Source organism: Ascaphus truei, chromosome 1 (assembly GCF_040206685.1).
Source record: "Ascaphus truei isolate aAscTru1 chromosome 1, aAscTru1.hap1, whole genome shotgun sequence".
Lineage (NCBI taxonomy): Eukaryota > Metazoa > Chordata > Amphibia > Anura > Ascaphidae > Ascaphus > Ascaphus truei.
In genome coordinates this window covers 275,174,117-275,198,120 of record NC_134483.1, presented here as the reverse complement: position 1 = coordinate 275,198,120, position 24,004 = coordinate 275,174,117, and the positions used below count along the sequence as shown (strand labels likewise).

Sequence of the window (24,004 nt, the reverse complement as noted above, 5' to 3'; positions counted from 1 at the left end):
GAAGCAGACCGATAACTTCTGAAGTGTATATGGATATATTGCCTGCTCAGATTCAGCCAAATTCAGTGAAGCCGATTGGACGGCGCTTCTCTTTACAGATGGACAATGACCCAAAACATATTGCGCAAGCAACCCAGGAGTTTAAGGCAAGGAAGTCGAATATTCTGCAATGGCCGAGTCAATCACCTGATCTCAACCTGATCGAGCATGCATTTCACTTGCTGAAGACAAAACTTAAGGTACAGAAAGATGCCTGAAAAAAAACAAAAAACAAACAAAAGACATCTGCAGTAAAGGCATGGAAAAGCTTCATAAAAGGAGGAAACAGCGTTTGGTGGTGTCCATGCGTTCCAGACTTCAAGCAGTCATTGCCGGCAAATGATTCAACAAAGTATTAAAAATGAACATTTTATTTATGGTTGTGTTAATTTGCCAATTACATTTGTGCCCCTGAAATAAGGGGACTGTATGAAAATGGATGCAATTCCTAAACGTTTCATATGATATTTTTGTTCAACCCCTTGAAATAAAGCTGAACGTTTTCACTTCTATTGCATTTCGGTTGTTTCATTTCAAATACATTGTGGTGTACAGAGCCAAAATTATGAAAATTGTGTCACTGTCCAATTATTTCCGGACCTAACTGTATTAGTGGCCATGTCTAAAGGGACAGGGCACGTGTAAAAATAAAATAATAAGTGTGCCCCTCTACCTCCACATTGGAATAAATAATGTATGTTTGAGTAACCAAACCCTGCTTGGAAGATTAAAAATAGGTTCCTTTGCCAGAATAATCAGATTGGCAAACCAGTGTCTTTTTAGCCATAAATGGGACAAAAATCAGCACCAGCTGATCCTTCTTGATCTGTTTCTAAGCCTTTGGACAAGAAGATTGAGAAAATAAGGGGAGTTGCCATTGGATTGAAAATGCATCTTGCATCAATCAGTGCCTGTGAATCTTCCAACCATAAAATCTACTTCTGCACTTTGGTTTAGGTTCTTCCCCTAGTCTTTATAAACTTTTCTACACACTCGCATGGAAAAACAGATAGCGATTGAGGAAGCCCGCCTCTACTGTAGTTTCACCTCACAATATAGACTGAGATCATGTGTATTAATTTTCTGTCCAAGTCATAGGCTTTGATATTTGGATAATTCCTAGCTTCCTCACTGCATCACCTTTAGGATTTATGTACATTATAGCCGTTATGTTGTCCAACCTTGTTTTTATTGCCATCTGAATTGAATTTGCCCCCACTGATGCATTTGCAGTTCTTGCAAATTTCACTTTCCTTGAACAAATTATCCTGACATGAGGGACTTAGCCAAAGAGATGCAAGGATCGTCCAAGTTGGAAGCTTGAAAGTCTTTCTGGTGTGTAAATTTATATCACAGTTCCTGACCTTTGGATCTTTGTTCTATAAAGGAATCTACTTGAGAAAAAGGTAAAACAAAGGGGAACCTTACCCGCAGGGTCATTCCTGCAACACTACTTGTATAAGTAGTTCTGCCACAGGACAGCTTCCAAGAAGAAATGCAACTTCCTGGTAAATGCTGAAGATTCAAAAAGGAAGACCCTTCTGACCCTCGTGTTGAATAAAAGTTCTTAAAAATGTAACTGAGCAGTATATAGACAGAGTTGATGATCCATCCCAATTTTGTAAGTAAAGCCATTACCTTCTTTCAGATTGAGAGCTTGCCATCTGCTCTGAAAGAGCTTTCAGAAGAATTGTCTAAATAAGGGTTCACGGAAATAAATTCTGACGAAAGTATGCTACCATTGGCCATGGCTCCAATGTGAAGGTTTGTGATGGTGTTGCAAACACAAATAGAAGGTGGAAACTGAAAAAATATTGCTGATTTGATGTTGAGAATTTGTCCATCATTGACAAATGCTTATAGCTTACCTACACATTTCCCTCTAAACTGATCAGGACTAACCAGAGAGGTTCCATACAATGATGTTGGACTTACAGAAACTGATCGACCCTCTTCAAATCTATACACTGATCTGAACCCTCTAGACACTTCATGAATCCTTATTTGGAAACTTCTAGTCCTACTGGGCAGTTATGGACTGGAGTGCTTGAAATAGTCACTTCTATGGATTAGAGGATAGAAGGTAATCCTTTTATGGCAGACACTGGAATTCTTTACAACACTTCCAAATTCAAGAACCCACTTGTCTGGTGTTATGGGCCCCCTTATCCAAGAAGGATTGACTTGGTCACTGGATCTGTATCTGGAGCCTGGAAGCTTCAAGACGGCTGCTTTTTTTGCCTAACTCACCTGGACCTTGCAGAGGTCTGGGTCTGAATTCCAATAATTGAGGTTTAAAAATACAAAAGTAGCTTTAAAGAATGTGAACAAGCTCTATGATACCAACTATTGTCTAGGTCATCTTACAAAAGCAGACATTCTTTGCTTCTTCTGTGGTAGAACACCCACCCCCTCTGATATCCAATATATCTGGAGGCAATTAAAAGGCATCTCCAAATAAGAAGTTCCCCAGAAAAGAAAGGATCACTACCTGATATTTTAACGAGGACCCTGTAGACAAAGGCTGGGGCCAGAGTAATCTTCATGCTGCAGATAGTGATGTCAACTTTGTGACATCCATTGGATATTACAAAAACCTTGTCTTCCTCCAAGTACCAGTTTCTAATTCATATACCAGGTTCTAGATTTAGAGTTCTAGCTAGACCATAGCTCAGCAATTGCTGCCACAGAGCAAATCCCAGAGTTTAGTATTGCTTCTTTAGGGGCAATGACCATGCACTCTGGCACAGTTAGATTCCACGTGCAATGACATTGTGGAGACACCATATCGGCACGCATGATTAATTTACATTTACGCACAGAATTGGTCTAACCGAATATGCTCTTGTCCTTGGTGGCAGACCACTCTTTGGTGAGCTTCAAAAGACCAGGTCATCTCTCCCCTGAGCATAACAAAAAGGTACTGCTGCGACACACTTTATTCGAGCAAATACCCAGTATGTACCTGGCAGATACCTGGAATGCGCCGCTCCTCACCTCTGACAAGCCCCGTTGCATTTGCCTTCCCAGCCTGGGTTCATGCCTGGCTGATGGGCGGCTGATCTGTTAAATGATAATGATTAGGATTTAATAGGCTGCAATGCTTCGCGTGTCTACCAGATGGCATAAATTCATGAATTGTAATGCAGTATATATATATATATATATACTGTGCAGAATTGCAGCCAGCGGGAATAAAATGCTTCAATCCCTGCCTGGAAAATAACTCAATGCACTCAGGCAGAAAACAGTCACAAACCTCAATACACCCGGGTATACCCGAATTCGTGGAACTAGCCGAGCTCGAATAAAGTGTGTCGCCAGTGTACAGGTCAGAGGGTTGACTCATCTGGGGAGCATCAGGCTGCCAGAGCCTGGTATAGGCGTCCTGAAGGCAGTCTTTCACAAACAAAATAAGGCAGGTGCTGCAAGGAATGGTAGTAATACAGAGTGGAGGTGAACCATCCTATCATACCCAGGCCAGTAACAAACTGTTCTACTCTCAGCTGAAGGGGGGGGGGGAAAGAGAGGAACACAACAGGTTAGATTCTGCCATGTGGGCTATATAAGTTGATGTATGTATTAGTATGGATTATTTTCCCCTCTTTCAAGGTACAAATCTTGATACAGGCATCCATCCTTAGCCCAAGAAAAAATAAAGCGATATTGTTAGTTTAGTAGGTGAACCTAGTTTGTAGTTTGTAGTGTGTAGTATGCTTTTCTTAATTACAAAAACAAAAGAAGTTTCTTTATATTTGTTCATGGCCTAAAATTGACAGAATTGTATGGCAATTGAAGGGCTCAATGTGTCAAGGCATGAACTCTGAAAACAATGACTGAATAAAGTTAAAATGTCGGTATCGGCTCCATGTGATCCTGGCTAAGTCACCATCACCATGTGCCTCAGGCACTTAATTGTAAGCTCTTTGGGGCAGGGCCAGTAGCTGAAAAATTATATCTTACTATATATTTCTGAAAGCATCATATGTGTCCGTGTCTGTATGTGTCTCCCTGTGTCCCTCCCTGTGTCCCTAGCGGCAATCCCATTGGACCTTGGGCCAGGCCAATGAGATTGCTCCCTTGGCCCGCCCGCCCCCGCACACCTCTCATTGGCCTGAGGCGGAGTGACGGGCCAAAGGAGAGACTGAGAGACTGAGAGACACACACCCCCCCCCCCCCCACGCTCACGCTCTCTGCGGCTCTCCCCTCACATAGGCCGCTCCCCCAGCTGACCATCCCCGAGAGTGCTCCCCACGGCTCTCACCACCCATAGGCCACTCCCTCACCCGGCGTTCTCCCTCACCCGCTCACCCCCCCCGCTGTCCCCTGCCACTCTCCACCTGCCCCTCCTCCCCCTGCCCTCCCTCCCCCCCGCCCTTTGCCCCCCCACCCCTCCCCGCCCTTTGCCCCCCCACCCCTCCCTGCCCTTTGTCCCCCCGCCCCTCCCTGCCCTTTGCCCCCCTCCCACCCCTCCCTTCGCCCCCCTCCCGCCCCTTGGCCCCCCCTGCCCTTCAACGCCCCTCCCCCCCCGCCCTTCCACTCCCCTCCCCCCCGCCCTTCCACGCCCGGGCATATCAGCTAGTTATATATATTTAGTGCTGAATACCAAGTGCCATATCATTTTAGTTACAAGTGGTTGTAAGAGCTAAATGAATACATTTGTAGTCATTAAGTATTTAATATTCTTTTAACACCCTTGAAAGATGGCAGCTGTACTGCATAATTATACAAAAACCTGCACATTCAGTAGTTAAACTGCACAGCATAAAGCCTTAATAGGATTTAAAAGCAACTCCAAAGGATGCGAGGCTGATCTAATTTACTGGTATTTCGGTCTTATAGTTCAGTCAAGCGCCTTTAACGACTGACCGTTTGGCTTAGAGATATGCGTAGGAGTTACTCTACTTTACATTCTTAAAGTCAGAAGGTCAAAGTATTCTGTGTTAGTCAATTCTAGAAAAGCCTGCAATCAGAAAAGTCAAATGGTAATTGCCTTCAGCAGGTATCGTACTCACCTTTGTAATGCTTTTCGTTTTGTTACGTACACAAACAATCCTGCAGCTGCAGCAATTAAAAGGAGGACTCCAATTGTGCCGACTGTCAGTGGAACAGCCAATGGTTTTATCCCATTCTCACAGAAGTCGCCATTATAGCCAAGCATGCACTGACATTTCACTGCACCATTTTCAACCATACACTCTCCTCTCATGTTACAGGTCTCTGTGTTGCAAGGCCTAGACTCCATGTTCTTCCCAAAATCTTCATTACTGTATTCCGTATCTTCTACCTCTACAAATGTAGTACTGCTTTCATGATATGGAGATAGTGTCTTTAAAACTAGCACATCTCCCTTTTCATCATGAAATCCACCTGTAGGCTCATATAGAGTTGCAGCAATTCTCCCTTTGGTTGCTGGTGGCGGTATAGTCACTGGTTTTCTTTTCCGGCCTTTGTCAAGATATTCACCTGAAACAGTGAAAAACGGGAGGTCAAAACACTTACAAAAATGTCCATTCCATTGCACAGGTTGATGGCATTAAAAGGCCACACAGTGTTTGTGAAATAGTTTGCACAGGACCTCGCTCTGAAAACAAAAAAAACATACAAGATCTTAGGATTCCACACTCAAGGACCTTTCCATTATTTAAAGCAGCAGTCTGAGCCGATCATATCCCGGAGCCCAGTGCAGTCAAAAAGTTACCAAAGTTGCCCCAGATGCTAGAGTGTAAGAAAACCATGATGTCACACCCCCCAGGATACAGTCAATGTTCAAAACACAGATTTTGGTGGGGAAAGGGGTGTAAGAAGTTTGTAATAATTCTTTTGCAGATTTTTTTTAATATAGCATACAAACCTTTTGCAACAGTCCCATCTTTACAGAAAGGACAGATTTAACCAATGTTCAATTATATTAGCAATGAATCAGACATGTGCAACTATGTATCTGACAATTAGAAGCCAACATGAAATCTTCCAAAACCACATATTGGACATGTTATACTATCCATTATGTAAACATCCTCATTAGTAAAACGTTGTCTCTGAAGTCCAATTCAATATTCAGTGCTAGCTTTTGGCACATTTATTTGTGGTTGCTGTATCTGTACAGTCTATTAGGCACAATGCAAGCACTAATACAAGACACTTTATTTCCATAGGAGACCATTTTAAAATGGTGAATAAAGATTCAAACCAGACATTCAAGTGCAACATTATATTGCATTAATATCCAACAAACTGTCATTCAGTGCTTAAGGTACATTTCATGAATTTCACATTTCCATGAGTACATTTAAAAATACTGCATGTGAAAGTACCTAGGTACTGTAAAGATCAATTTACATACAGTGTGTGCAACAATTTGGATGATTTAAGTTACTTTTGTAGTATATTGCATGAAATAAGCACAAATTGTACTCACAACTTTTCTCATCAGACCCATCCAAGCAGTCAGCTTGGCGATCACACACTTTGTTCACAGGAATGCACTTCAATCCATCTTTGCAGGGCTGGGATCCTTCAGGGCATTTAGTCTCTTCCAAGCACAGAGTACCACTGGTCAGTCGGTGGCGAGCAGAGCATTTGCATGTGCGGCCTTCAGGGTTTGGCACACAAATCTGACTACAACCCCCATTGTTTTCAGAGCAACCATTGCTGCCTGTGGTATTTAGGGACAAAAAAAAAAAAAAAAAAAGAGAAAACACGGGAGTTAGGGAGTGATCACAAAGCCACACAAATTGAAAAAGTAATAAGTAGATAATAATGGTAATCAAATATGTGGGTGCAAAACTGTGAACTGAAAGTGAATCAAAAAAGGGGGGGAAGGAGAACACAAAATGGATGTGTCTCCTAAAAGAATTCACTATACTGCACTCCTACATTCCTTAAAATTTAACTTTTAATAAATTTACATAAAACATATGTTACCAAAACGCCGTGTATGGTGAATTAAAAATAAATTATATTGACAATACCACGCATCCGTGTCAATGAATATACGTTGGAATGGTCTCAAACAACTAAATGTAGTTGAGACTACAAGACAGAGGACTATATACTATTATCCCTAAGTGCTCTGTGGTATATAGGTTAAAGCAGGACTCCTGAATTTTTATTATAAAATCACACATTGAGTAGGCTATATCTATATATACTCACTTGGTCACATAGGTGCCACAGAGGGGTTTATACCCTGACTATTAGCGTCCTCTGTCTTGTAGTCTCAACTACATTCAGTTGTTTGAGACCATTCCAACGTATATTCATTGACACGGATGCGTGGTATTGTCAATTTAATTTATTTTTAATTCACCATACACGGCGTTTTGGTAACATATGTTTTATGTAAATTTATTAAAAGTTAAAAGTTAAATTTTAAGGAATGTAGGAGTGCAGTATAGTGAATTCTTTTAGGAGACATCCATTTTGTGTTCTCCTTCCCCCCCTTTTTTGACAAAAAAAAAAGGGATCAATATAATTCATATGTAGTACAGCAGGGAGTCAAATTTGTTTTTTTGTTTTTTATATTGCAACAATTAAAAAAAAATTATATTTCGGAACTAGAAGTGAGCCTACTCATTAAGGTTGCCTTTTATGATATTGCAATATTGTTAAAGGTACAGATGGAGCCACCAGTATTATAACACTTACCTGGGAAATTCTGGGGCAGTCTCACAGTAAATGCCTCAACAACATCTGTGAGATTCTTAATGGCCCATCGGATTAACACAGCGGGGGGTCCTTGAAGTGCCATTGAAACTGAATGGGACCCCTGCTGTTAATCCGATGGGCCATTGAGAATCTCACAGAAATGTTGAGGCATTTACTGTGACTGCCCCAGAATTTCCCAGGCAAGAGTTCTAATTCTTGTGGCTGCATCTGTACCAACATGTTCCACAGCATGATAATGGGTGTAAGAAAATAATTTAACAAAAATATTTTAGTTACATTAGGATAGTTAGTCATCCATCATACAAAAGATCTGATCACCTAAAACCAAGCGAGGGGAACATGGAAATCACAAGTTTAAAAGGTGGCTGGCAGTATTAAATTGTTTCGGTTGTTCAGAGAAATGGAAGAGAACAAAAAACAAAAAACACCCTTGATGCAGGATTGGGAGGAGAGGAACGGTGTTCATCATGGGCTGTGCAGATAGAATAGAGTATTTGCAGAGGAGTTGGTCTGTGGATCTGACTTGTGAAGATATGGATACCAGAATAGTGACAGAAAATGTCAAGTACGGAAAGGTGCAGATCATGCTCACCTTGCTGAGTACGTTTGCTGTACAATTTTATATCTACCACCCTTTGGTCCACTTGAAACCATCCATGTTCTTGAACTTCAATTTTGCTATACCAGACTTTTGTTGTACCTATTTCAGAGATGAAACGGAAAATTCTTGGTAATATTGCATTGTCATCAAAATCTGTGGATAAATTTTGCCACAATACTTTTTATGCTCCTTCATGACTAGGCCGAGAGCACTATAGCCTAAAGAATGTTCTTGCAAAAATAAAATACATTTATTGCCTAGTCAATTTAAAAAAAAACAAAAATCAATAGTGTCATTCAGCATGGGTTTAATTTAATAGTATTTTTACTATCTTTAAGCAGTAGTACTACCCCCCCACCCCCTCCTCCCAATAATACATAACCTCATCTGTGGTATTGTAACCTTGCATTCTGAATGGATTTCCCATTTATTTAATAAGTATTCTTTCTAGTAGACAGATGTTTGTATTCTTATACATGTATACTTAGGACAGATTAATAAAGCTTCATGCGTGACAGCATCCTTCAAAATGCCTTTAAATAAAATTATTCACTACAAATATTACCAGCAAATACATTTCTTTTCATCAGCAGTCACTGTCAACAAGCTCATAATCACACTGTTGACCAAGTTAAAAAAGGAAAAATCAGAGTCAACCTTTTCGCTGGGTTGAGATCAGGTTTTGTAAGCAACCACTGTATATGCAAAGGATAATAAAAGTGCTAGTGCATTGGTTATCCCTGAAACCTGGAATGGCCAGTGGTCCTGGAGAAGATTTGTGAACTACTGCTTTAAAATCATAGTGCTGCAACTGTGCAAGCATACATTAACCGTGGTAACAATTATTTTACTATGATATGGTTACGTTGATTTTTTTTTTTAGATTCTACCTGTACGACACTGGAAAATTTTGAAAATCCCAATAATATTTAAAATAACCTACCATTAGAAGGCGTTGTCCAGAGCAACATGCCTTCTCCTGCTGTAAATAGATCCAGGTCATGCAGTCCAATTTGGATAACTTTGTACTTTGATCCATCCAACTTCATTGTTTCAATTGTATCATGCACTACAATAAACACAAGATCAAGTCTATATTTGCTGTATGATAAGTTTTACGGCTCCATCGTTCAAGAGCGATTAGACACAGCTAAATGCCCAAGTGGGGGCATATTGCTATTATGCTCCCAGTTCTATAAATCAAATAACGTGATATTTTGAAAGCATTGATGCACAATACGTTTGTGTAGACTACAAAATGGTCAACATTCTGAAATTCCAAACAAGGACTTCTGCCAACTCAGATACGGTAGCACCATTACACAATCCGCTTTATAGTTGGTATTTGTCTAGTGAGTATTCGCAAGTGGCTAAACAAGACCACACATTATGACCTTTCAGTTAAAAACAGATGCCTTTTATAAGAGCAAACTGTATCACCAAAGCAGTTTTAGACAATTGTATTCAGTTTCTAGAAATCAGCAAATGTCCATGGTACAGTATTTGTGCTACAATTAATCTTCAGTGAAGAAATAGACCCATCAAGAATTGGTTCAAAGTTACATTAAAATTACCACCTCTGAGTACCCTCTTCAAACCTACAAATCTTTATATATTTAATAGTAAGCACTTCATAAAAACTACTCTTTTAAAAAAGGAGAAATGCACATGCAACAGAATCATGTCTGCTACATAGAACTTAATGATTTGTACAAGAAAGCAAAACTATTCAGAAAGTACATTTAGGAAATTACATTAGCGTGTGGTAATTAAATGTTCTTACTTCTATCAGCCCAATAAAGTCGTGTTCCTGAGTCTGTAAACACAAGCCCAACCACCATTTTGCTCTTCTTCCATATGGTTTTCCTCTTGTTTCCATCCATGAAGGCGCACTCTATCTTTGGGTTATTCTTTTGGTCTTCTGAGCCCATATCAGAGTAACACATAGTACTACTGGGTGGGTGTATGGAAATGCAAGATGGACGATAAAGGTCATCATTAATCAATATGGTTTTGTACAGTCCATTTGAAGAAGCAACCTGAATATATGGCTTTGAGGTACTTATCCAGAAAAGGTTTCCAGTTATCCAATCTACAGCCAGAGAAATGACACTGTCTTCTACCGACAAGACTATTTTCCAGTCCTGAGAGTCAGAATCTTTCATTTTAGTTGATGCTACGTAGCCACCGTTTACAACAGCAAAAATAAGGGAACGATCTTGCACCACATAGTCAATAGATGAAAGCTGGTTCACATTCGCCAAAGGTATAACTTTATTCTGTGGAAGAGCCTTACGACCAACTAAGGTTAGTTTTTGTAAATAGATCTGCAAAGAAAATAGATTTTGGGTTAGATCACATTATGGAAAATGTTAAATTGTCCATTTAAACCATAAGAGAAATTAAAGATCGGTGCTTAGGGAACGCATGCACTGTTCAAATATTTTGAACACTAAAAGTTGGACAACTGTGAACTCTTAAGTAGACATGTTCAAGGTCAAACTAGGAAAAATATGTTTGATACACTTAATGCAAAGACTTTAAATAGGGTAGACACCATATTTTGTTCACTGTCTGGTGATATTACTGGACGTTGCAAAAAGCACAACTCATTTTGCGACATTAGCCCTATGAAGTCTGGTGAAACGTTTCACAAGAAAAAAAAATCCACAGTACTGTATAAAAGGTACTAAAAGGGGCACATAAAAAACAAAATAAAAAAAGCGCATGTAACTGATAACAAAAACACGACAGAAAAGTTTGCTACATGGAGCTTAACAGCAATACCTGAGTAACAGATGTTGGGGATGCCATCAGCAGAAATGGAGAATCCGTGAAGGCAACACAGTTAAAGCCATTTGAGAGCAGAAGTCCCATAGGGCACCAACAGCTTCCTTCCAAACCAGGACCAATAAGACACAAGTGGGAACACCCGAGATTCTGACAGGGGTTGTCTACTCTTGGCTGCAACACTTCATGCATCACCTAAAATGCAAGACCAGCATCTAGATTTAATCATGGAGAAATCATTTTATCAAGCAGCTTCCTTTTGCCTGTAATATTTTCCACAAAATGCCACTCAGGACATTGCACTGCCAATCTATAAAAAAAGTGTGTATAAAAAATGCCTATGGTTTAAAGTGAAAGAAGCGATCATTGAACGCCACTGCACACTTCCATGGGAAGTTCTTAAGTCAACAATTTGTTTCAATGAATTGTAAACTGATACCTTAAGTCCATATGGTTGACCATGTCGTTTCATTACAAGGGTCCAATTTTTGCCAGTCTTCTTGTCTATTTTTTGCACAGTTCTCGCCTTTATTTCAGACCAGTAAATCTCATCCTCAAATACAGTCAAGGAGAAGGGACTTTGAATTTTTGTCAGCTGAAGCACCTACACATGGAAAAAATTGAATGCATATATATATATTAAAAAAAAAAAAAATAAAACTTTGTGTGGGTTTGGGGGGAGAGAAAAAGGGAAAAAAAAAACCAAACAAACAAAAAAAAAAAACAGTTGCTACAGTATGTACCTTAATGTCTGTGCCATCCAAATTGGCTGAACCAATACAGTGAAATTTGTCATCAGACCAGTAGATTTTCCAGCTCAAAAGGTCAAGGGCTAATCCAGTTGGCCAACCAAGTTGTTCTGTAATAAGTATTTTTCTCTGACTGCCATCCATGCCAGCTTGTTCAATTCGAGGCTGCACTCCAATTTCAGACCAGTACATTAATCTATACAAAAAGGATTGACAAGAAATGTAGTCAAAATAATGCAGTACATAGAATGGTCTAAAACTACCCGCAATAGCAAGAGTTGATGAACAAATCACTTAATACGTGGCACACAACTTGGCCCCATCACTTGGCCAGACAGGACCACATGGTAGAGCAATGTTTTGCTTGGCCTCCTTAGGGAGAGGGGAGAAGGGAGTTACGAACGCTCCTCCTACAATTATAAAGCCACTACTAAAGCATATGCTTATCTACTGTGAAGACTACAGAGAAGTCTTATAGGGTTTATGATGCTAGAACATGGAAATGTAATTTTGCAATAGTTGAATAAAATTGCAATTAGACAAAGAAAATGGACCTTTGGAGGTCTATGCATCAATTCACAGAAAAGTTTGATACTCTGTTTTGTGCTCCAAGTTCCAAATGCATTGTTCAACTTTGTTACAGAGTGCAGGTTGTTAAACTCAATTTTACACTCTCCAAATCACAAGCTGCCACACATTGTATCAATGTATTTTGCTCTAATTTTAACCCAAGAAGTGCAATATGAAAAAGATGCATACAGCCCTACATTTTATTACAAAGCGAAGGAAAAAACATACATGTTAGTTTTTACTAATTAAATATGCTTAATAGGTAAGCAGTAAAAACCCATTTCTAAAAATAATTTAAAAAACAAAATACGGAAAGGCTTTGTAGAAACTACAAATCCCCAATTAAAATATAAATTGTTTCCTGCAAACGTGATTCTAGTTTAACTTTATTCATAAAGTTCTCACTTTTTGATTGTAAGCAGCACGATTAAAGCACATTCATTGTTCCAAATTTAACAAAAAACAAAGCAAAACATTGGGTCTGGCAATTAAGCATCTTTTCCCCACCCAAAAGTTGCATTAAACAAAGAAAATGCCTGTATGTCAGATTTGTATATGCATATGCTACTAGAAGTAGATTTATAACTCCCAATATCTTCTCCAATGGAGGTGAAATTATTTTCACTGCAAAATTCTGAATTTGGTCATTTGTGTAACTTCGTAGCAATGTAGTAGCAATCAGGGAGTAAGAGCTGGAAATTATCTTTTCTGGCGCTGAGGTGAGGTGTTTGAAGAATATACTTGCAATCTCTTCTGTTGAACAGTGACCTCAGGAAAAGGAAAGAAAAAAGACAAAACATGCAGGGAACCTGCAATGGTGTATTACCCAAGGGATGACAGGGTTATGCAATGAAGGAGCAATTTATTAAATTAAAATAGCAAGGTTAAAATAACCATGGATGGCATTGTTATACACACATATATAAAAAAACATATAAAATACAGATTAAACTATTAGAATGATGGACTCGTGCCTCGGCACTCTCTTGCACTGCGGTGCTTAGTCCAGCAATTCTTATTCTTTGCTCCGTCTGGTATAAAATTGGAATCCTACTCACCAGAAGTGAATAGGAAATAAGCACTTTGTTTATGGTCTTTGCCGTTGATATCGCCGTTCGCCTGGTGCTGTGTTTGCCTCTGATGCCGGGGATCCGATTCAGTCCTTCCACAAGCCTTGCTTCCTGGATTGCACACGATCTGCATGGCTCGATGACGTCACCAGTGTTGAATTTCAGCTACGGTGGCTCAACGGTGCCAAAAAACCTTCCAACGCGTTTCGAAAGTACAAATGGTGTCTCTCTTTGTCAGGGATAGGTGCTGCTTGTATCTTCTCCATTAAATACCCCAGTTCATAATTAAAAGCGCTTTGTGATTGGCGCAATTGCTAATAGAGTAATTAAACCATCTGCCTTTCACCTGTTGTCTTATGGAGGCAGAATTTGTTAGTTAACATTATATTATTTCCAGACATTTGAATACAGAAAGATCTGTGTTCTGACAAGACCTGTGTATATGGGGTACACTGACCACTATTTATGACTAAGTGGTATTTGTTAACCCCTGTTGTCTCCCTCTAACTTTATTAGTTTTGAGCAAAGGGCTAACATTCGCTCCAACATGTGGCCCGAATCATTTTGAGGTACATGTGGATGTACAAAAATTCATTCGAAAGTTGGCATTAAAAAGATTCTTTGCAAAAAACACCAAGACATCTAATACAAATCAAGATGTGAGGACAGAGGAAAAGTTAAAAAAAATTTAAACCCAGTTCCACATTTTACCCAAAATTTGCAAGGGGTAATTTAGTTGAATCATTTGCGGAAATGGTTTCAGCGGATATAGAAAAATGTATTAATGAAAAAAAGACAGGGAGGGAAAATCTGAGCAAACATGAAAAGGAAGCTATCACTCAATTAGAAAATAATGATAAGATAGTAATCAAGTCGGCAGACAAGGGGGGAGGCATCGTAATTATGGATGCCTCCTACTACATTGAGGATTCCAGACATATATTGGAGGACAAAGACACTTATAAAAAGTTAAATAACAATCCTACTATATTAGAACAGGCAGTCATAGATGGAGCAATAAGGGAGAAAGAACAAGAATTCATTTACAACATTCACCCTAGAATACCTATATTCTACATGATCCCGAAGATACATAAAAACTTGAATAGACCACCGGGTCGCCCGATAATATCTGGGATAGGATCATTAACATCAGCTCTATCAGAGTTCATTGATCACCATCTGCAACAGTATGTGGCTAAATTGCGTTCCCATTTAAGGGACACCACACACATTTTGCAAGTATTGGGTGAGGTTCAGTGGCAGGAGGACTTCTTAATAGTGACGGCGGATGTAACCTCACTATATACAGTAATAACCCACACAAAGGGTTGTGAAGCAATATTGTCCAAGCTAGAACAAGACAACACCCTTCCACCAAAGTTGGCTGAATTTTTGTTGGTTTCTATAGAATTCATATTGACACAATTATTTTCTTTTTCAGGAACAATTTTATTTACAGGTATGTGGCACCGCCATGGGGACCAAATTTGCCCCCAGCTATGCGAACATCTACATGGGCAAATGGGAGGATGATTTCATCTGGTCCAATGCGGAGCTGGGGGCCAATTTGGTCCTGTGGCGGCGCTACATAGATGACGTCATTTTTATTTGGAGGGGTTCTGTTATGGAGCTAGATCGGTTCAAATTATATCTTAATAACAACGATAGGAACCTGAAGTTCACATTCAAAGAGAGTAAGGACAGCATTGCATTTCTGGATCTCGAACTGTATGTGGAAAATAAGACCTTACAGACAAAAACTTATTATAAACCAGTGCAGGCAAACAATTCTCCTGGCCAGTAGTAACCATAACCCAAATTGGATAAAAAACATCCCAAAGGGACAACTGGTCAGGATCAAACGTAATTGTTCTGAATCCCATATGTTTGAATCACAGGCACAGGAGTTGAAACAAAAATTCCTAGATAGAGAATATAATAAACACCAGCTAGATCAAGCAGTAGAAACTGTAAGAAACATGACTAGATCAGATCTATTAAAATATAAACCTAAGGATCAACATAATGATAATAATACAGTGGCGTTCATAACACAATATAACACACTAGCACCACAGATAATAAAAAATTTAGCTAAATATTGGGGTTTGTTGAAACAGGATGAATTTCTAAGTAAACATCTGAAAGAAAAACCTGAAATATATTTCAGGCGAGCCAACAATCTAAAAACATATTTGTCACCAAGTTGTCCTTTCAGTAAACACACTGCCACCAAAAATAATCACGTCAAAGGTTATTATCCATGTGCCAAATGTACAGCCTGCCAATTCAGCATTAAAATAAAACATTTTGTATCTAAGGTCACACAAAAGGAATATCCAATTAGAACTCGAATTAATTGCCATAGTCAATATGTTATATATCTCCTAGAATGCCTGTGTGGCCTCCAATATGTGGGCCGCACGGGCAGAACTCTACAGAGAAGACTAGGAGAACATATTTACAACATAAAAAGGGGATTTGAATTTCATAATGTGTCACTTCACTTCAAGAAAGTCCATTCGCAAAATCCTATAGGACTTAAGTGTCATGGTATAGAATGTCCAAATTTCAGTAAGAGGGGTGGTGACAAAATTAATTTTATTTCAAGAAGAGAGTCCTTTTGGATTTTTGAGTTGAAGACTTAGTCCATTAGGTCTAAAAATTGAATTCGATTTATCAGCCTTCTTAAAGTAGTAGTAATCCAATTAAACCTTTGAAGACAACCACCTCATTTGACTGCCGATTTGATTATGATCATGAGTATTATCATTATTATTATTATTAACATTAATATAATCTTTATTGCACTTATTAAACTAACTGAGAAATATCACTTATATAAACACATATTAATATTTTCTTAACACTGAAATCAATTATTAATCACTTATAAAAATTTTTATTATACTCACAAATTAATAGATAATCAATAAACACACATGTTAAGTTTATTAAGTTTATTTTTAAACACAAATCATAAGTAGTTAATATTACATCACTTTATCACTTTATGTATCACTTTATATATCCACTGTAATCAAGGTAGGCTCAGATTTTCCCTTCCTGAGCAACTAAACATCAAGATTAATAGTGTCTTGGAAAAAACAACTGCATTGAGCAAAAACTATATTCCGCAAAAAAAATTATTCCGCAAATCTATATATGAGAATGTATTTGTATATATTTCTGCCATATCTAAGTTGAATTAGATTAGAATGTTTTATTTACAATATTTGTTCATTACAATTTTGTTCATCAATTCGTATTGAAAGTGTATAAAAATCATAACATGTATAATGGTATCATATATCAAAAAATGTGTAAAGATTCACTGACTGTCATTTAAAGTATGCCATCGCAATGTAATGCATAAATATCTCTGAGTTCACCCAAAACCATTTAAAATATCTAATAAAGTTAGAGGGAGACAACAGGGGTTAACAAATACCACTTAGTCATAAATAGCGGTCAGTGTACCCCATATACACAGGTCTTGTCAGAACACAGAGATCTTTCTGTATTCAAATGTCTGGAAATAATATAATGTTAACTAACAAATTCTGCCTCCATAAGACAACAGGTGAAAGGCAGATGGTTTAATTACTCTATTCGCAATTGCGCCAATCACAAAGCGCTTTTAATTATGAACTGGTGTATTTAATGGAGAAGATACAAGCAGCACCTATCCCTGACGAAGAGAGACACCATTTGTACTTTCAAAACGCGTTGGAAGGTTTTTTGGCACCGTTGAGCCACCGTAGCTGAAATTCAACACTGGTGACGTCATCGAGCCGTGCAGATCGTGTGCAATCCAGGAAGCGAGGCTTGTGGAAGCACTGAATCGGATCCCCGGCATCAGAGGCAAACACAGCACCAGGCGAACGGCGATATCAACGGCAAAGACCATAAACCAAGTGCTTATTTCCTATTCACTTCTGGTGAGTAGGATTCCAATTTTATACCAGACGGAGCAAAGAATAAGAATTGCTGGACTAAGCACCGCAGTGCAAGAGAGTGCCGAGGCACGAGTCCATCATTCTAATAGTTTAATCTGTATTGTATATGTTTTTTTATATATGTGTGTATAACAATGCCATCCATGGTTATTTTAACCTTGCTATTTTAATTTAATAAATTGCTCCTTCATTGCATAACCCTGTCATCCCTTGGGTAATACACCATTGCAGGTTCCCTGCATGTTTTGTCTTTTTTCTTTCCTTTTCCTGAGGTCACTGTTCAACAGAAGAGATTGCAAGTATATTCTTCAAACACCTCACCTCAGCGCCAGAAAAGATAATTTCCAGCTCTTAATCCAACTCTGGGTGGAAGATACCAGATAATTCTTTTTAAGGCAGCTCCAGGACTACCATTGGGACTCTGTATCTAAGGTTTATCATTATATATAATTGTTGTTTACATAAGCGCTGATCACACACCTATTATTTCACCTATTAGCAATCAGGGAGTAATTTACTATTTTGGGCAAAAAGTTTGCTTCATATATCCCTTTTAAAGTTGACCATAACATGCAGTCTATTTGCCAACCAAAAACCCCATGAAACCCAATGCTTTGATAGCAATACACAGACTTACGCCAAACACGTGTCTGTAAAAATAGGCTTGTCTGGGACGTGTGGGTGACTTAAGGAATTAGCAAAACAAGAAAAAACACAAAAGCGCACCAAGATGAGAGATAGATATTGTATTAGCAACAAATAATAAAATTAGTAACTTACATATAAAATGTCTTTAATAATCCCCGATTCTGGTGTCTATCACAGGAGTAGGGCATCACATAGGAAGTATAAAGGGTAATCTCAGTTCTGAGAGATCAGACCCGCGCGCTGGGGCTGTCTCTGTTCACTCTCCTGTCCTCCACGTGTGGTAGCGTGGTGCAGAGTGTAGCACACATGTGCAGGAACCGGGGCCTTCAATAGGTGTCCTTAGGATGCCTGTCCGTTTTTGATAGCATAGAAACGATCGGAAATAAGCAGGAACGGTACACTTGAGTGTGTACTGGTGGTGGGTAGTAAAACCGCCAGCCACAACAGTACGGTACACTTGAGTGTGTACTGGTGGTGGGTAGTAAAACCGCCAGCCACAACAGATCACCATCGGGGTTCCGGTGGAGACCACATTTGGAGGTGGGGGAGACACCTCATAAACACAGAAGCAGCAAGAGAACTGAGAGGGACCAACACTCCAAGTTTAAAGAGCCAGAGCGCGGACTGAACTTTTCATGACTTAAGGAATTACTTCAATAAAATCATGAATTAATGTACAATGCACCATTTGTTCTTGGGAGTACAATATAGAGTTAAATATACCCTGCTACCGTACCTACAAGAAGGCTGTAATTGAATCAGTGGTTCTTGTAACCAAATTTAGTGCTCTATGAAATGTCACTAGTGGCAGATCTGCTATTACAGCAGTCTTATGTAGGTACTTTATATATGCTAAACAAAGGTACTGCACCATGAAGGCTTTGTTTTCCCATTCAAGCTGCCATTTCATTCAGTTATGTGCATGGTACTTTCAATTTTATTTTCAAAAGCTATTGTAAGTCTAGCCAGGTCCCCCTCCCACCTCCAGGCTGCGTGAGGGGGGCGGCTGTGTGGTTGCTGGAGGGAGATTGTGAGCCAGCGGTGGCCATTACACCCATAGATCTGCTGGGAACTACAAGTCCCAGCAGCCTCAGGGGCTGCAGACCACATGTTGCCAGGCAGCCGATAGGGCTGCTGCATTTATAAAAGTTAGAACCGTGATGGGGCAGTTGGGGCAAGTGGGACAGTTGGGACAGGTGGGACAGGTAGGGTCCCAGGTGCCAGTAGCCCTGGGACTAGGCCAGCCTTCCCCTGCAGGCCCCAGTTAGTCCCCGACTCACAGTAGGCACCTGTAGCGGTATAGAAAAGCCCATAGTTAGGGACCCTTTTTCCTGTGTTGTGCAGTATCCGGGACACAGAGTACGCCACGCGGCGACGCGTAACTTGGTCTGATCAGACCACCTACGTTCAGAGACTATGGTGGGAGGCTCCTGCTAGAGACCACCCCACGCAGGAGGTTGGAGAAGACAGCCTGTTGACTGTTCAGCTACACCCGGGGAATGGAGCGCCCGGGAAGGTATCTGCATAAGTGCACCAACATTCACGTGGGCAGAGCTGTCTCACACTTGGGGGTGGGAAAAGGCCATTGGGTCTTGACACTGGGACACCTTCACCCAAGTACTGTGGGAATATTCCACAGGTTGGTATACATACTGTATGTCTATTGCTGTTCCTATAGATGTCATTGTTTATTACCTTCCAGTAAATATTGTTTCCCATACTGTGTGTATTACTGGGCATATTGTCTTGGAGGGGTAAACCTACTATGAGGATCCTTCTCAGGGGGAGGCGCTGTTTAGTAGATATATATACACCCCAGGCTCCCCAATGGCGGAGGATCAGGCCTCCTGTTTGCCACATAGGTATAGCAGCACACGTTGTCGCCCTGAGAGGGGGAAAGGGGGCTACATATGATTAAACAGTCACTTATACTGCACTTTTGTCCTTGCTGATTTAAAAAAAAAAAAAAAAAAAAGTTACATCTTAATGTATTTACTTTGTTAAAACATTTGCCTCAAGATGTAAAAGCACCTTATTTGGCACTTTATTTTACTATTGGGATAAAAATGTAAATAAAGTATTTAACATTTGGGAAACAATTTTATTTCAGCACTTTCCAGCAACTACAATCCTTTGTAGAAAACACATCTTTTCATTTGGCTCAGACAAAAAGAGCAGATTTTTCTACTCAACTTGCAAACAAGAGGAAAAGAATGGAAAGCTGCTAGGCTGTAGAAACGGTGCTTAAAGCAGCAATTTCCTCTAGGAGAATATACACAGTTTTACTCCAGTAAGGCTAGTACTTTGTCCACCAGATCATGTTCTGTTCTACAAAAACACACATTTTTAGTGTTAATCTTAAAATGACAAACTAGCAACAGCGGTTACCATAGCAGCACTGTGCTCTGGGTACTCAGAGCTCCATTTTAACCTCCACGCATTTCAATCTTAAACCTCCTGAACAGAGCATATTTAAAAAAAAAAAAAAAAAAATTAAGTGTCTGGAAGAGCAAGAATAGATCTCCAAGAATAAATATCTTAAAAAAAAGAACAAATTGCCATTAGGGCAAACTGCCGCTTTACTTTCTAATACTCTGAAGAACCTACAGCACACCCCAAACAAAGTTTGTTATTCATGGACTACAAGGATTGTCCAGGTTAACTATAGCATAAAGATATTTTACATATTTGCAATGTATGCCTTTTAGCTTTTGGTGTGCCAAGTTCTTCTTTGACTTCTAGGTAACTCACCCAGTCAGTGATTGCAAAACCAAGGAGCGAGGTTGGTCTAGATCTTCATCCAGAATGACTGTATATTCAGGATATCCTTTCCAGGTTGTATTTAGACGAGTAGCAAGGATTTGCCCAGCTGTCCCATCAGTCCAATAAAGGTTTCGTCCAACCCAGTCAATAGCTATACAATCAGACTTAATTCCTGAAACAAACATTTTTGTAATTGCGTGGCACCTAATGTCTCATCTAATGTACAGATTTAACAATACTGCAGCACTACAAATATAGCTACAATTGAAGTCACTGGATATTAGATTTTGTAATGCATTATACCCTCCAATGGCATTTGTAAAGTCTACTGCAATAAACCCACTGCAGAGTTATATATAAAAGATTCTCCAGCAAAACATCTGATGTACCAATACTTAACGGTCATAGTGTCGTTTATAATGTAGATTGGCAGGTATATTACCAGTCATATTCCACATCCCTCAGGAAGGTCCGGGGTAATTATTAAGTGGAAACACTAACCTTTAACTAGTGTCCCTTTAGCTTTTGTGTCCAATGTGATCCACCTTATGCTTTCAGCATTAAGATCCATCCAGAAGACCTTTTGTTCTAGTACATCATAGTCTATAGAAAAGATAATCATATTCTTGTCTGTCGAGGTTACAATTTCTTCTTCAAAACTTCGCAATCTGAGGAGCATCAGGTCAAACTGAACTGCTATCAGCAACACCGGCTCACTGCCTAGATACAAGGCGAAGAAAACAAACAAAAAAAAAAAACACATTAGTACATAGCAGTCATACAGTATGTTGCACTGCTGACAGCCACAAGTACATGACGGTCTATTGGAAGAAAAAATTAAAATTACTATTGTAAAGAATGTATATTTGTATAAAGCGGTTATCCTCGATAATTGTTTAAAGTAGTTTTGACCCCTTAAAAAGAGTCCGATTGGATTAAGGGTGGGGGAGAAAGCCCATTATGAATGGAACCCCCATAAGATCAATGTTTGGCTTAAATTAAAAAAAAAAAAAAAAAAAAGTTGTTTGTCGACTGGAAAAAAAACCTCCATTCTGAGTATTGAAATACATCCATATTTCTTAAATGTCAGGACCACTTAAGTTGACTAGCTTATTTGAAAAATAATGACATTTATTTTTCTATTTAAACAACATTCTTTCCTGCTTTTTGGGGATTCCCCAAGGTTGTTAGTCTAGCTATGGTACTTCCAATCTAAATTTAAAAAAGGAACCAATTACTATCCTGTCTTGAACTTTAATGGATCATATTTGAGGATAATGGTTAAAACCTGAACCAACATTTTATTGGTGAGTTACTAGACATGACAATTTGTCCATTTTAAAAGGTGGAATATTAGAACACACAAAAAAGGAGTCTTGGGGCCAGAAATCCTTTTTTGACCCCTGTTAGGGTCATCCAGGTTAACACGTGGTAAACATGTGCCAAGGCAAAAAGAATCTCGGGAAGAAACAAGACTAGTAAATGGGCAGTAGCCAAGAACACCAAAAAAAAAAATATATATATATATATATATATATATATATAGAAGATCAAGCAATTGCAAAAGGGGTCATTTAATGACTAAAGTCATCCTAGCATCCAACGTCTCAGTGCAAAGCACCTTCGCCTGGGCTTAATCCCTGATTAAAGTAGCTTGCAGTGAAACATTGGACGAGTCTTTAGTCATTAAATTACCTTTTTTGCAATTACTTTATCTCCTGTTTTTGATATTCTTGGCTAATATCCAATATCCTCTAATAAGTCACAAAACACTTTCCTATTTGAATTTATGATTGAAGTGCAACCCTAGGGCACTCGATGCATCTATTGTGTGATGGTCCAAGATGTTTTTTTCTTTTGAAAGACCAAACAAGAGATCGTGAACTGAACCCACTTGTTTAATTAGGGTCCAAGATTAATCTTGACACTTAATATGCATTGTTAGGCCAGCTGCAATGGTAGCCAACCCTCCCACCCCCCATATATTACAAAGTTGAAAATAGCATTTTTCTACCAGTCTTGTTAATATGCTCTCTTATTTGAATTGCTGTCTGAATGTAAAGTATTCTTGCTACGGTTAACCATGTTAAAACATAATGCCGGTGCTCCTACCAAATTGTAATAATGTCACTAGTATATTAAGCCATTTCAAACTCAAGTCAAATAACGAGTCACTTGGTTGCACCTTTTGATCACAACATGATTCAGGAAAACATAGCGCACAAATTCCAAGTGAAAATTACTTTGTGCACAAATTCCCTAGTAAGTATTATTTTTCACTTGGAAATTGTGCACTAAATTTGCCTTCATAAAGGAACTTTGATACTGGATTATGCTATCTTTTAATTGCACCAAATCACAAATCATGTGCTTGATTTATTTAATTGTAGCAGGCTTCCCCTAGGCCCCCCTTACCTCGGCAGAAGAACAGGGACTCCCGCGGTATGTCGGGGAGCATCGCATCACTGGGGGCTCCCGGTGGCATACACAACAGGGTGCCGGAGGCTCGCGCGTAGAAGAGTTGCGGCAGCCATTATAGTGCGCGCGAAAGGGCAGAGATGGCGCTCTGTAGTGCAGGGACACCCCAAGGTCGCGCAGGAGAGCAGTGGCAGCCTTTACAGCATTGTGCACGCACAGCTGACATAGCGCACGCGGCCCCAATAATAGAAAGGCTCTCCAGGGACTACAGTTCCCAGCAGCCCCAGGGACTGGAGCCCAGGTGACACCAGGGAGCCAATGTAATTGTGAGATTTTCCTGAGCAGAGAGATATACATTGTTGCGAGCAGTGAGAGTTCAGTTGGATCCAGGAAGAGATTGGGGAAGGTAGTATACAGAGAGCAGTTCTCTGCTGTACTAGGCCACAGACACCCCAGGCAGGCCCCACTAGGTTTAGTGGGCAAGTTCATAGGGAAGGCCATTAGGTAGGGACCCTGCCCCATTATCTGTTGTAGTCAGGGACGTGGCTGCAGTGCTGTGTGCTCTGACAAGAAGAGTCAGTGTTGCAGTGAATCATTCTCTGCAGAGCAGAGTCTGAGCGGTGAGCTTGCTCAGGAGATCCATCGCCGAGGCTTCGGCCCTGGACACAGACGGGTCCTCTTACACAGTTCTGCGGTACCCGGTTGCAGGAGCACCGGGCAGGT

General features: G+C 39.6%; 1 protein-coding gene across 1 annotated transcript in view; it reads right to left on the bottom strand.

Moving 5' to 3' along the window:
• LOC142496247 (low-density lipoprotein receptor-related protein 2-like) overlaps positions 1–24,004 on the bottom strand; it is a 73,192-nt gene that overhangs the window by 3,127 nt on the left and 46,061 nt on the right. Inside the window, exons 23-32 of the mRNA XM_075602874.1 lie at positions 21,365–21,583; positions 20,852–21,035; positions 11,845–12,046; positions 11,541–11,705; positions 11,099–11,296; positions 10,095–10,638; positions 9,255–9,380; positions 8,303–8,410; positions 6,461–6,697; positions 5,055–5,505 (exon numbers count right to left, since the gene is read on the bottom strand). Of these exons, the coding sequence (XP_075458989.1) occupies positions 5,055–5,505; positions 6,461–6,697; positions 8,303–8,410; positions 9,255–9,380; positions 10,095–10,638; positions 11,099–11,296; positions 11,541–11,705; positions 11,845–12,046; positions 20,852–21,035; positions 21,365–21,583 (2,434 nt within the window). The remainder of the gene's footprint in view (positions 1–5,054; positions 5,506–6,460; positions 6,698–8,302; positions 8,411–9,254; positions 9,381–10,094; positions 10,639–11,098; positions 11,297–11,540; positions 11,706–11,844; positions 12,047–20,851; positions 21,036–21,364; positions 21,584–24,004) is intronic.